Source organism: Adiantum capillus-veneris, chromosome 19, assembly GCF_014529385.1.
Source record: "Adiantum capillus-veneris isolate H3 chromosome 19, ASM1452938v2, whole genome shotgun sequence".
In the NCBI taxonomy this organism is placed as follows: domain Eukaryota; kingdom Viridiplantae; phylum Streptophyta; class Polypodiopsida; order Polypodiales; family Pteridaceae; genus Adiantum; species Adiantum capillus-veneris.
In genome coordinates, this window is record NC_140949.1 from 137,785,442 (window position 1) to 137,800,740 (window position 15,299).

Here is a 15,299-nt window from a genome sequence, read left to right on the forward strand (position 1 = left end):
AACCTTTGTAGCTCTGTCGCAAAGGAAAAGTCATAAAATACACTCCCATATTCCTAATGAGATATGCATGTTGCTTATATAATTGTAAAAATCTGAACCCAAATTTTTGGTAGTATCCATCGATCTATTATGGGTCTACAATGTACATATACCATGAACAATGTTGTGGGTAATGCTAACACCAGCTTAGTAACACACTTAAACTTTTAGGGAAAATCTGCAAACACAAGGCTAATGTGTTGTTTTGTGCATATTCACGCTTTTCATGGCCAAATCCTCGTGAGACTCAACTAAACACTACAAAAAGTGCATATTCACGCTTTTCTTGGCCGCGAAACACTACAAAAAGTCTCCAAATTCCCAAATAATTTATGGCAATCTTGGGGACCAATAAGGTGTTGCTCTCTCTCTCTCTCTCTCTCTCTCTCTCTCTCTCTCTCTCTCTCTCTCTCTCTCTCTCTCTCCATGTGAAATGCTACATCATTCATAGGTTACAAATTATAAGAACTTTGTGTCGTGTTGTTGCAAGAAAAACCTAGACAACCATTTTGGATTTCATTTGCACTTTACTACCCTTTGGTCTTCCTATAGGTAGAACTTGTACTTGCCAAGATCACTAGAATGTTTGAAAAGCTAATGAACAAATGTCCATAGAAACCGAGTATCCAGCTTACAAATTTCATTCACAATAGGCAAAAATCAAAGTACAAAATATGGTAATCTATTGAAGAATCTCAAAAGAATGAAGCCCATCCTAACTCTTGCATTATAAAATCATTACAATCAAGAATTAGATTTTGTGAAAGTAGATGCCTTGTAACAAGTACATCTCCATATTAAATGGTATAAACACCTCAAAAATCACATCTTCATGGACTTCTCGAATAGGCACCAAGCAATTCACAAATTTACTTCTTATTTACCCTTCTTGATTTCTTATAGCATCTAAACGGATGAAGTGACGCATGTAGTGTCTTACACTTTTCTCTCCCCATTTATCGTGCATCGTTTCAGAGCTTGCATCTGAGCATTACATAATGAATGCTCATCTCAATCCTCATTCAGAATAAAAAAATTGTCAAGTAACATTCATGAGTTACTTAAAATGTCACAGTATGTTCACCAATTGAGATTAATATTATATATCCTTCTAACCTATCTATGGAATGAGGCAAGTATTTCTTTAAAAGAGACTTTAAGGTGATAGTCCTTGTGCTTAACCTAGGCATCTTATCATTGTTTTTTCTTTTCAATCAAGGTTCACATGATAAATTGCATCTACAAAGGATATATTCGTGGAATTGTACCTAGGCCTAGCAAATATGTCCTTCCCTTCAAACAAAAGTACGCTACTTTAGGTAAGGGAGACATGACTACATGAAAGTATTGCAATTGCTACAAACATAGCTTTCTCGAGTCCAAGTGAAGTAGGGAAGCAAATTGCGAGCCACATTGGAAAGAATAAATTTGTTGGGGGGGACGGAGGGATGTAATTTTTGAAGGTTTCAGTGCCCTTCGGAGGCACTATTACCCTTCAGAGAAGGGCTGAGAAAAAAAAGCCTTCAAACGTGGGATTATATCCTTAAAAATCTTAAGTAGCCCTTCTAAATTTAGCTAACTATAGCTTGAGGAAGGGTAGGTTGGAATTCACCCTTCAAATGAATCATTAAAAATGAGGAACTCATCCCACCTTCCTAGTTCACCCATAGCTTACCTTGATTATTAAGAGAAACAGTTTGTTTCAAAGTGTGGCATTTGGTACACCCAAAAAGTGAGCACTTGTCATCTCCTTTAACCCCAAAAGAAAACTTAAACTCTGAGTTCAAAACCTGGTGAGCGTATAGAAATGGCGAATAACAAGTTTTTAGAACAGTGGCTACACAAAGGCAGTGAATGAAAAGAATTAAAGAACTCCATGGTAACAATTACATTCCAAACTTCCTTCTAAAATATGCTTACAAGAGACAGTTGGCTTGCCTTGTTTCTTGCAGAGGCACACCGTTCTGTAGTGCTTGGAGGATTGCCGATGTAGTCATTCGGTATAGTCTACGCATGCATTTTGCATTATGCTCTTCCATTTGCAAGAGTGTTAAAAACTGATTCTTACAAAATGAACCACTTGCACTTACTTCTATGTAATCCAAGATGCACTCTTTTCTCCGATGGTTGCATACTGCGATTATGTCCTTTCACACATCTGTCCTTAGTAGCTTCTTCAGAAAATTCATCTGCTCGATTTCTCCATCAAGCTCTTCCCACTGCACAACACAGCAAATGAAATGCGTTGAAGGAACAAAAGACTGTCAATACAATCGTTATCAATACCCAACGACAAATAAAAGTATCTGCATCACAGTAAATGCAAACAATTATGACTCAGCTTGTTATTAGGTTAGCCCAGCATGCTCTTGCTGCAGAATAAAGAAAGGAGAATGCTCCACATGGCACATTTCACTACCGTTCAAAACAAACGATCACAAGGATAACTCACAACATATAGTCACACCAGCAAACAAACATTCATGCCTTTCTCTACTTGGCATCAGAAAAAGCTTTAAGCCTCTGGACTATATCCCACGACATATTGAAGGAAGCGGGAGCGGTGGGATCTATGGAGAGGAAATTGGGACATGGATTACAAGCCACAGGCGCCTGTCGGAAGTGTCGAAAGGTAAACTAGGGGCTGGAAAAGTATACTCGCGAGGGGTGGGGCGGGTGCATGCTGATGTGGCACTTGTTTAGCTTAGGTGGCATTTTATAAGGGCACAGGGCACTCCCTATTTTTCCTTTTCGTGCCTGTGGCAGCATTATTGGGACCCGATCATCCTCTCTCTCCAGTCAGCAGACGCACTGCCCTAGACCTTCATGCTGTTTTAGGCTCAATTCAGACAAGGAAGAGGTAGAGTGAACGGAAGAGGCGTGCGTCCTCAGTGGCACACATCCGTTGGGCAAAAGACATCAGGCGCTTCTCCAGACCCACCAGAAATGATGCCAAGCTTGCTGGCATGATCCAAAGCATCAAGAAGCTAGTGGACAGCCATATCACCACCATCAACTGGGAAATAGCAACCAAGTTCACCAAGATTGAGGAGGAGTTGGAAGGAGAGAGAAAAGCGAAGGAATCAAGGGAAAAGGAGAGGGCCGCATGGAAGTAAGAGGAGGAGTTCACGCAAAACTCAGGCAATGTAGCAAAAACCACAAAGTTTAGTGCTGTGTATCTGATTGATATAAGCATCCACTATAAAAACCTCCTACGGTAGCTCACAAAAGCGAAGGGATCCCTAGGCCATGCCTCCAAACTCATCCGCATCCACTCTTAACATTCCTTGATGATGTACCCAAAAAGGATGCAAACCTACAGCACACCCATACTATAAGAGAGGCAAGAGGGCCCACTCGTCATCCACCACAAAAGCCAAGGAAAGGTACCATCTCTCTGACCAAACAACTTCCACAAGGCCTCACTAAACTGCTCAAACAAATTTGCTAACTTGTTTGATATCCATAAAGTAGTTGGCCTCAACCATTGTCTGCTCATGTATGGTATACAACCTCCCTTGTCCAAAAGGAGTCCTCATGTAAAACTTGCACTCCAAATCTAATCATGGGAGCTCTCTCTGAATTCAAGGAAAATGTGACATGTTCTTGACAATTGCAGGGAAAACATGTCAACACATAGTGGTCCACTCCTAAAAAGAATCATCTCGCAATCTCCATGGACCAACCGCAAAGAGCTGTGCAAGCAAGATCTCAAATAACTCAACATCTTTCGATGATGCAAAGCCTGTTGAATAGTCAAAATCCTTTGCAAACTGATAAGACTCACTCTCCTGCTCCCCCTCAATAGTACCTACTGAAAAGAGGCAACTGCGACAGAATCTCCAAGAGATTCAAAGTCTGCTAAACCGGCCTACCCTTGGGGCAACTCAGGAAACTCCTGAATTGCCATTGACTACTGCTCTCTCTCTCTCTCTCAGATTTCTTTCAGTCACAGATGAGGAGTTCGAGCAGCCCCCAGAGCATAGCAGCACCAGAGGCATACAGCTTGATCGGGCGATAGAGTTGGGGCGGTCCCGTCGCCCACGAATGAGGGGGCCCTCTCGACATCGACGCAGATTGCCACAAAGGATCCATACCATAGTGGTGCGACATAGGAGCCGACAAAGTGCTTACCTTGGAGGACAATGAACCTCTAATAGCGTTTTGGATACTGATGTATATGTACATGTTGCTTCTACTGTCAGAGAGCTGCATTGTATCAGCTCACCCCTTTGTATGCCCTTTGTATCAGCTTTCACCCCACCCCTACCCACTATTTTCTTTTCAGTTCTTTGTACTTTTTGTACCGAGACCCGGCATTAGATTCACCACATGTAACCTTTTGGTCTCATATGTCATTTTGGCCTTTTGAAGACGTTAATATTACATTTCATTTCATATCTCTCTCTCTCTCTCTCTCTCTCTCTCTCTCTCTCTCACAAGAGCCTGGAGAGTGGGCAACATAAAGAAAAATGGAAGCAGTGGGGAAACCTCAAAAGAAAGACCACTCGTCCTCCGTTTTCCCTCCATGGAAGCAAAGAAGTCCTTGAAGAAAAGACCAACTCTTAAAGAGATGGGCATCTTTCTCAGGGATGATCTCACCCTTTTGCAAATCGCTCATATGCAGGAAGTAATGCCAGAGATAAGAGTGGCAAGGGGAAAAGGCAAGATTGCCTATTACCGAGATGGAAGAGTGGTAATACTAGAGCGACGCTCCACATGACGGTGCGAGACTTATGGGACCACACTCAAAGTGGCTGCATAGAACTGTAATGGATCTATGCGTCTTAATGTGGGTGCTTTTGAGGATAGCTTTACTGGAAGAGACATCATCTTTTACTCTCAGACATAGCAGGCCCCTGGGCAATCCATGCCTCACATCAGTGGAATACAGGTGGGAGACAGCTTACAGACAGGAGACACGCTCAGAGCACAGAGGACGGGGCTCGGGGGGAGTGGCACTGTTATTTAGAGAGGATCTGCAGCCATTGATACATATAGCCAGTAGGGATGAGCAGGCTAGGTACATGTGGGTGAGATTGAAAGCACAGACAGGCAGATATCTCTACATTGCTATTTGCTACTTTCCCCCGAGTACATCAGTCTATGCATCACCCAGAGGACAGTCCCCTTTTTCTATTTTGGATGATGACATATGGGAGTTCTCTAGAGATGGTAACATTATCATTCTAGGGGACTTCAATGCTAGGACTGCCCATCACCAGACAGTGTTTTATGATACTTCAGAGGAGATGTTGAGAGAGCTAGATGTTGTAGAGACGGGCTTGTCCAGACTATCACACGATGTGGAATATACTGAGTATGGGCGACACCTGATAGACAAGGGGACCGCACATGGATTGGCCATCTTGAAGGGCCTACAAAGATTTCCTGCTGCGGGAGGTTTTACATGCTTCCCACACAGACATGGAGCTTCAGAGGAGATGTTGAGAGAGCTAGATGTTGTAGAGACAGGCCTGTACAGACTATCACACGATGTGGAATATACTGAGTATGGGCGACACCTGATAGACAAGGGGACCGCACATGGATTGGCCATCTTGAAGGGCCTACAAAGATTTCCTGTTGTAGGAGGTTTTACATGCTTCCCACACAGACATGGAGCCAGCACAGTGGACTATGTCATGGCACAGCCGAATCTCATCTCTAGTATCCAGGATCTCACAATTGGGCCCAGACCGGTCGGGGTGGCAGTGGATCATGCTCGTGTCAATGACCATCTCCTTCCAGTTCAGTGTAGCACACAGGCCACGGGTAGCAGCCCCTACTCGCTACACCTTCACACGGGAGACGGATTCTCTATACATAGACAGGATCTACAGACGCCTATGCACCGAGGACCTAGGGCGACCTCTGGAGGAGCTAACTACTATACTGACACAGACATTACATGATGCAGCAGCAAAGGCATACCCACACACCTAACATGAGCAGAGACACTGATCAGGGAGCAAGCCTCAGAACAGCTGGTACGATGAGGAGTGCCGCCAGACTAGAGCTAGACTTCAAAGGGAGGTTCTTTTGGGGGACGTCACTCACAGACAGTCACACATTGACTTCTGACGCCTGGTGCGGCGGAAGAAGAGGGCTTTTTTGGCTCGACTCGAGCAGGATCTATACCAACTATTCTTGAGTCAGGACTCGCGCGAGGCGTGGCGGCTCTTTCATGAGCAGTCCCCCCCCCCCCCCCCCCCCCCTGTTGTTACCTCCACAAGGACCTGGGGTCAGTACGCATCATCTTTGTATACAGTACCTGGACAGCCGCCCCTTCCCAACCCCACCCCCGATCCATGCCCACACACATGTGCTTTTTTCACCGCTAAGATGGTGAAGAAAGCCATTGACAGGATGAGGACTGGGAGAGCATACGATCATGATGGCTTAGTCGCTGAGCATTTCATGCATGCCAAAGACCTACTAGCAGAGCTTCTAGCAGTTATCTTTAACCGTGCCATGTGTGAGGGCCTACCGGACACTTGGAGCCTATCTACGATTGTACCTATCTTCAAGTCAGGAGACCCCATGGAGCCCGGGAATTATCGCACTATCATGATTGGACACACATTGGCACGGTTGTATGCATCCATTCTCGAGCAACAGCTAAGTAGATGGGTAGAGAGGAAAGGAATGCGTGCAACTGGGCAGGCAGGGTTCAGGAGAGGCTTCTCTACTCTTGACCATATCTTGACACTCAGGGCCATCATCGAGGAGGGCAAATCTCATGGGAGACGGATCTATTGTAGCTTTGTGGACTTCCGCAAAGCTTTTGACACAGTACCCAGAGCTAGATTGATGCGCAGATTTCAGGAAATGGGAGTACCCACAGAGCTCATTTGGGGGATCATGGCATTGTACAGATCAGTAGTGGGGCATGTACGCACCCCCGAGGGACTTTCTACACCGGTTCACTCCACTATTGGGGTGAAGCAGGGCTGCCCGCTCTCTCCTACTCTTTTCGGTATGTATGTGGATGAGGTTTCTGACTACATTGAGAGCGATGGTGATAGAGGTGCACAGTTGGCAGGGACATGGATTCCACTTTTGTTATATGTTGATGATATAGTGTTGATCTCCGAATCCCCAGAAGGAATGCAACGTCAATTGGATGCTTTGCATAGGTTTGCCCACGAAAGTGGTTTGTCTGTCAACCTTGGTAAAACCAAGGTTATGGTTTTTTATACCACCCCACAGTGGATCAGCAGGTCAGCATCTACATTCACATACGCCCACGAGACTGTGGAGTACACAGATGCTTACACTTACCTTGGAGTGGTTTTTAGCATACCTGCATTCTCACACAGAAGAGCAGCAGAGACCAGACTGACTAGAGCCCACGCAGCATTGGGTAGATTGGAGAAGATGTGTTCGCAGGTTCAGTTTTAGGAGCCCCAGACGAAGGTCTGGCTCTTTGACACTTTGATGGCTTCAGCATTGCTCTATGGAGCTGAGATATGGGGACCTTCATTGGATCACCACGGGAGGCCGGGTCGCACAGATGGATGGGGGAACATGGAGAAACCTCTCGTCTCTATGATCTCGCGGCTCATTAGAGCCAAGGCATCAGTACCACAGGCCATTATCCGAGCAGAGCTAGCGGCCCCCCCACTAGTGGTTGAGGCATTCACCGGATCAGTCTCCTTCATAAACCGCACATGGGAACTTCCTAGAGACAGATATGCTCGCATGCACTATGCACTTGAGTCCTCTCTACAGTTATCCATGCAAGGAGATACAACATGCTGGTATGGGGAGATGGCATCATGGTTTCAGGCGCATGGGTTCAGCATAGACAGGCTGCCACCATTCCAGTACTCATTGGATGCACCATCTCTCACTCTTACACAGTCAGAGATCACCAAGCTCATCCGCCAAGACCTGACCCAGCTAGACACCAGGAGGACATGGATACAGCCAGCACAGGAATTGGGCATGAAGATGGCTTTCTACAGAGACCATCTTCTCCAGCTTACGGAGAAAGGTTTTGTGACGAGACCCAGATACATGGACACCCACTTGTCTCATGGGATACGATGTGCTATTGGCCAGTTACGCACATCTTCTCACCAGCTGCGGATTGAGACTGGGAGATACAACGGAGTACCAGCAAAGGCCAGGACATGCCCCTTGTGTGACATGGAGCCTGAGACAAAGTTGCACTACACATGCCGCTGCCCCGTCTACTACAAGATACGAGGCCGCTTCCATTGCTTGTTCAGAGAGGGTTTTGGACCACTCTCAAGAGTCATGGGATACGAGGATCAGAGATGCCTGGGTTTTGTTCTTGCTCGAGCTGCGCAGACACAGAGATAGCCTGATGAGTGGTGAGTCTAGCCAGTCTCAAAGACAGATCACAGACTTCTTCGGAGCAGACATGGGATAGCCGCAAGAGCCACTCCCACAGCAGAGCTCCCCCTCGTCTCACACCAGAGGCACACTGATCGACCGAGCGACTGAACTGGGGAAATCAAGGCGCCCACAACTGCGGAGGACCACACAGCATCGACAGAGGCTACGTCAGAAGATTCGGAGCACTCTGGCCAGGCATGCACGACCCCGGTCAGACTACTGACCATGAGGAGATTGATGAGATCCGCCAATGATCGATGCTAGATCTCCTATGATTCAACTATCCCAGCAAGCCGCCCATTTTTGCTTTAGTTCACATCGACCAGTCTAAGATCGCATAGTATATATCTTTGTTTTGTACTATTGTTATTTTGTTACTCTGACTTTGTATCAGATCCACCACCTTGTAACTTTCTGGTCTCATAGGTCACTTTGGCCATTTCATTTCATTTCATTTCTCAGGCTGGGGGAGAGAGAGAGAGAGAGAGAGAGAGAGAGAGAGAGAGAGAGAGAGAGAGAGTAGGTCATGCAGGCAGGTTGTGTAGGGCTGTAGAAACGCAGGGAAAGTAGGTCACGCAGCGCTGCATCTCTACAACAGCAAGCGCGTCAGCAGGAGGGCAGAGCTGCAGGTTGCGAGCTTGTGCAGGGTAGAGGAGTGGTGCAACTCATGAGGTCGCACAAGGGCAGAGCAGGTTGCCGGAAACAGGCACACAAGAGCTAGGGTTTTGCAGCCCATTGCTCTCTCCTATACAGCGCAGGAAGATAGGGCTCTTGATGGTGATGGTAGTTATGAGTCTATGATCTGCCCTCGGCCTTTCTGCCTACCCCTTGCTTTCTCTCTCTCAGCCTGATGGCGTGAACTTCTCATGCCCTGTACTCACGCTGCGCGGCATAGGTGGTAACTGGTTGCTGCGCTGAAGCCCCTACTGCTCGTGCACGCTTCAAGCAAGCTTCAAATAGGGTGCGTCGAGCAGCGACTGTGCAGCACGTCCTCGCGGTAGAAGCAAAGGAAGGGAGAACCGCGTAGATTTAGGCCTTGCACGAACAGAAAACAGGGGCCGTTAGGATGGAGGTCATGAGCGCTTCACCAGTTTGCAAGTCCCGTACGAAGGCAACCTTCATGCTTATAAACAAGCGGATAACACAAGTGGAAAGGGAGATGAAGGATGGTGGAAGGAGAAGGCAAACCTTCTTCAAAGGTTCCTCAACGAAGGCACGCAATGGAAGAAAGAGAAAGAGGACCCGCACATAGAGATACAAGCACTTAAGGCGGGTTCACAAGCACTCAAAGAAGAGGTCTCAGCCCTCAAGCGAGAGCTTGCTAATAGAGCAAGCAACGGACTAGAGAAAGGTGAATTCCAGCGCTAGGTGATCGAGGAAATTAAGGTCATCAAGGAACAGGTACGGATGATCAAAGAGGAAGAGAAACAGAATGGAGCAAAGACGTCTTCGTGGATGGATGTAATCACGAAGACACAGAAGAAGGCAGATGAAGCTGAGAAATGGATAGAAGTCGCTAAGAAAGGGAAAGGGAAAGAAACCACATCTATCCCCACTCCTACAATCATCAACATGACTTTAGAAGAAGAGCAGTGAAGGAAGACTAGAGCTCTGCACATACGAATAACCGGTCTAAAAGACCGAGATGATGTGGAAGGGGAAATCCAAGAACTTCTCCGCATGATGGGTAGTGAGGCTACTCATACAAAGGCATGGAGGGTAGGGAAGAAGACACAAGGAAATGGGGAGGATTCAAAGGAAAGAGCTCTAATCATGCGCTTCCCATCCATGGAGACAAAGAAGGCCTTCTTGAAGAAGCGTCCTACACTAAAGAAAACGGGCATATTTCTTGGAGATGACCTCACAATCACACAGCTTGCTCATATGAAAGAAGTTATGCCCAAGATAATGACAGCTCGAGAGAAGGGGAAAGTGGCCTTCTACAGGGATGGACGAGTGGTTATTCTCGGAAGCGTCCCGCATGACGGTGCGAGACCTGTGGGACCGCACTCAGAGTGGCTACATGGAATTGTAATCGATCTTTGCGCCTTGATGTAGGGGCCTTTGAGGATAGTTTCACAGGGAGAGACATCATTTTCTACTCTGAGACGCATTAGGCCCCAGGGCAATCCATGCCCCATGTGAGCGGATACGGATGGGAGACAACTTGTAGACAAGAGACTCGATCCGAGCTTTCAGGAGGAGTGGCAGTCTTATTCAAGGAGGAGCTACAGTCTCTAATACATATAGCCAGGAGGAATGAGCATGCTAGGTACATGTGGGTGAGACTGAAGGCAGAGACAGCCAAATATCTCTACATCGCTATTTGCTATTTCCCTCCTAGTACGTCAGTATATGCATCACCTAGAGGACAGTCCCCCTTCTCTATTTTGGATGATGATATATGGGAGTTTTTCAAAGATGGCGACATTATTATCTTGGGGGATTTGAATGCTAGGGCTGCCCATCACCAAACAATATTTTTATGATACCTCAGAGGAGTTGATGCGAGAGCTTGATATTACAGAAATGGGCCTGTCTAGATTATCACAGGATGAGGAGCACACCGAGTATGGCAGATACTTGATCGATATGGGGACTGCACATGGATTGGCCATTTTGAATGGCCTAAAGAGATTCCCTGCAGCAGCAGGTGGTTTTACATGCTTTCCACATTGGCATAGCGCTAGTACAGTGGATTATGTTATGGCTCCGCCAAGACTCATTCCTTCCTTTCAGGATTTCATGGTAGAAACCGCTAGTTGGGGTCGCAGTCGATCATGCTATCTTGTCATTCACTCATCGTTCTAGTTCAACACAGCTCCATTGGGAGAGGCCTCCACACGTACTCAATATACCTTCACGAAGGAGACGCATCCCGTGTACACTAATGAGATATGTAGGAAGCTATGCACTCAAGAGCAAGGACGATCGCTAGATGAGCTCACCCAGATTCTAACAGAGACGCTCCACGATGCAGCATCAAAGGCATATCCCCACAGCCAGCCTACACGCAGACGATCTGGGAACATGCCTCAGATAGTTGGTATGATAAGGAATGTAGAGAGACGAGGATCAGATTATAGAGAGAGGTGCTCATGGGTACTACTACACACAGACAATCACAGATTATCTTTTGCCGCCTAGTGCGACGAAAGAAGAGGGCTTACCTATCTCAACTAGAGCGTGATCTGTATCAATTGTTTATGAGTCAGGACTCTAGTGAGGCATGGAGGCTTTTCAATGAGCACTCTCCACCGCCAGCCATCACTTCCACAGAGACATGGGGGGAATATGCTACATCTCTCTATATAGCATCGGGGCAGCCACCTTTGTCTGACCCTCCAAAGGCATGCCCAAAAACATGTACTTTCTTTACTTCTAAGAGGGTAAGGAAAGCCATTGATAAGATGAAGACAGGAAGAGCACAGGATCATGATGGTCTGGTAGCAAAGCACTTTATCCATGCCCGAGATATGCTTGCAGAGCCTCTTGCTATGATGTTTAATAGAGCCATGTACGAGGGTTTCCCTAAGACTTGAAGTACGTCCACTATTGTGTCTATCTTCAAGTCGGGAGATCCTATGCTTCCCGGGAATTACCGAACCATCATGGTTGGTCATACTCTGGCTAGGATATATGTTAGGTGCAGCGGAAAGAATGTTTGCGCTTTGCTCAAGATGAGTGCTCCGAACTATGCTCAAGGTTCCTTTTCTTCTTATGGAAGGTAGAGCCTTCCGTTCTTAATGAGAGAGTGCTATGATCACAAACAAAGTGAATGGACACTGTGCGTGCAAGTGTATGAGACTAGAGATAGAGAGAGAAGAGACATACGACACCAGAGACATTGTAAAACCCTCCTCCGAAGGCCCCACTCTCGTCGGCGAGAGTGGTCTACTATCGATTGCACAAAGTGGTACAATGATGATGCATGGAAACTGATACAACTTGGGACTATGCTGATGACGACGACGGGGATGACGACGACGACTTAAGGGCTGAAATCTGCGGTCTTCTATCTGCTGTCCATAAAAACGCTATGGCTGAAAATCTGGGACTGATTCGGGTGGCTGAAAACTGCTGTTTTGGCTGCGTTTTTGAAGGCTGGAAATGATGATCTCTTGCATGCATCTAGGGCTGGATCTGCTATTGTATTGAATGCTGAAAATGCTGAACCATCTGCTGCAGATGAGGCTGAAAATGGAAAACGCTGGCAGATCTGGTAGCGTTAATAAAAACGTTGGGCCTCTAGTTATGCTGGCGATGATAGCAGGGCTGAAAATGCCAAGGCTAGGGAGACTGCAGGCGATACCAAAAACGCTAGGCTTAGGGCTGGAAAACGCCAAGGTTGGGGGTACTGCGGGGTTCTTGCTGAGAAGATGCCTATTGAGCGGGGAGCTCCTGCTGCCTCTTCTGCCATTGAGTGCTAACTTGGGTTTGCTTATATACAAACTTAGCAAAATTGCCCTACCAACTTTTGTTGGGAAGTCACTTAAATTAATAAGTGAAAAATGTCAAAAATAAGGAAAATAGGCTAAAATCACTGGAAAATTCCCCTGACTGATTCTGATGGATTCTGATGGGAATACTGATGATCGTGTTGTGTGCAACCAGAGGATATGCATCTACACTAAGTGACTGGGCATGCAAGGTCTACGGATAGACTCACAAAAGTGTCAGATCACTTCTAATCTAAACTGACTAGACTGACTGAACCCTGATCATGCTGTAGCTTGTCCACCGACACATGGGGTTGGATGTGTCATGTGACATCCCCTCCTTTTCAAATTGAGGTACTGGTACCGAACTGTACGGCGTGGAGGGAGATCGCCAATAACATCCGGAATCCTGGAAGGGATTCTTCGCCGGCCCACTCTGATGTGTGGGTCGTGTGGTACTTGAACTTCATAAAGGTCTGCAACGCTTGCTTCTTTGGGCTACACCGAAAGCGACACAAAGACTTTTGAGTTTCCTTCGATGCTTCAACTTCGTCGAGAGTCATGCTTCTTTCTTCTTTAAGAATCTCCATGGCTGAAAATTTATGGAACCATTTCCAACACAAAACCATGAACATACCCATTCCATGTAAAGTGAATGGAAAAAATCTTGTCTTCGCTAAAGACGGTGTATGCAATGTAGATGAACATAGAGACGGAGTGACAACCCGTTCATCAAACACATGCAAACAATGAGATCGAATCTTTCTCTTATGATCTAGAGCAATCAACTCTGGCAAAACACAATGGACATGCCCACGCTTGGTGCTCATACTTTCATGTGCTCCTTCGGAACTGTGTCATGCCAAGGAAGAGACATGGAATGTGACTTCCTTATATATATACTTTTCAGCTTTTCATGAAAAATCCGCATACATTCGTGCTCATCCATGAGAGAAACGTGCTCAACATACAATATGTCATGCCTAGGAAAAGGGATCACATAAAGACGCTCACTAAAATACAGGAAACGATCACGAATGAAACACTCGAACAATGCGTGCGTACTAATCATGCGAACACATAATACTTCCTGTGAGGGTTCTTTGGATCTAAGCTCGAGAGCCAAGATCGATCCTTCGTGATTGATTGAATCTGCAACGAGGTTAGCTTCGCTATAAAAAGCATCAACTAACACATCATCCTTGTGAACAATCACATCTTCTTCATGCAACTCATCATGCTTGTGAGAAATCACATCTTGATCATGCAAATCATCATGCTGATCATTGTCAATCAAATCATCATGCTGCTCACAATCAGGCAAATCCTGTGTGTCATGCTTTGGAGAAAAAGAGACTGAGAGAGTCTCCTTCTCCTGAATCCTTTCAATCTTGTCCTGCATATTAGCAATGAGAGATGGAAAATGAACAATGTCCTCTCCATGAATGACAATGGGAGAATCACTTTTGGCATTGAGAGTGAAAGTGTTAGCCTCCCAATCAATGAGAGGGTTATTATCACGAAACCATCGAATGCCCAAAATCATATCACATCCTGAGAGAGAAGAAGCAACAAATCTTCTAGTGAAGGCAACATTTTGGAATTGCAAACAACACATCAAGGCACTCCTCCGTGATAAGAGCATCCATACCGGGAAGAAAGCCAGAGACCTCGATAGGAGATCGCGGACTAACTTCGAGACGGCTCTCTCAACAAGAGAGGGACTAATCACATCATGCATACTACCTGGATCAAACAATATGACAAAACGCTGCCCCGACGTACGACCATAACATTTAATGAGAGAATCATCAATGGGAGGGTCATGAGAAACTTGGGACACACTAGTGTTAGCATTAATTGCATTGACAGAGGGAGTGGGTTCTGTGGATTCTTTAGATTCATTCGATTCAAGCTTAGGACATGTTCTTTTTATGTGACCCTTAATGTGACAATGAAAACAACGACCTTCCTTAGAATAAGTGCTTTGCTCTTCCGACGTGATGTATCCTCCTACAATTCCTTGTGTTACCTTTTCATCTGGAGTAAGCTTAGGTTTAGAAATTGTGTTAGCCTTACCCTTAGATTCATTGGAAGAATTCTTTTCTGAGAGACTGTTGGAAGATTGGTTAGAAGAGTTACCGTTATTACCGTTTTGAGAAGTCTGCGAGGTACTTGTGGACGTCTTGTTCTCCTTAGCTTTCCCTTATTGTGCTTCATTTCCTGTGCGAGAGCAATCGCTACCGCCTTGTTGAGATCAATTGGATCGAAGACTTCTACATCAAACTTGATATAGTCGTCTAATTCATAAAGGAATGCCTCTTTGCGTTCATCATCCGACTTGCGTAATTGGGTACCTAGCTGCAAAACACGATTAGAAAAAGACATAACCGGCATACCATTTTGCTTGAGAGCGCGCCAATCGTCCTTCAATCGTGCAAGGTACTGAGGTGC

The 15,299-nt window shown here is 45.9% G+C and overlaps 1 protein-coding gene across 1 annotated transcript in view; it reads right to left on the reverse strand.

Annotated features, from left to right (window-relative positions):
- Nucleotides 1-1,843: 1,843 nt before the first annotated feature.
- The window catches only part of RAP (RAP domain-containing protein), a 55,948-nt gene continuing 42,492 nt past the window's right edge, over nt 1,844-15,299 (reverse strand). Inside the window, exon 3 of the mRNA XM_086491319.1 lies at nt 1,844-2,258. Within this exon, the coding sequence (XP_086347445.1) occupies nt 2,190-2,258 (69 nt within the window). The 3' untranslated portion in view covers nt 1,844-2,189. The remainder of the gene's footprint in view (nt 2,259-15,299) is intronic.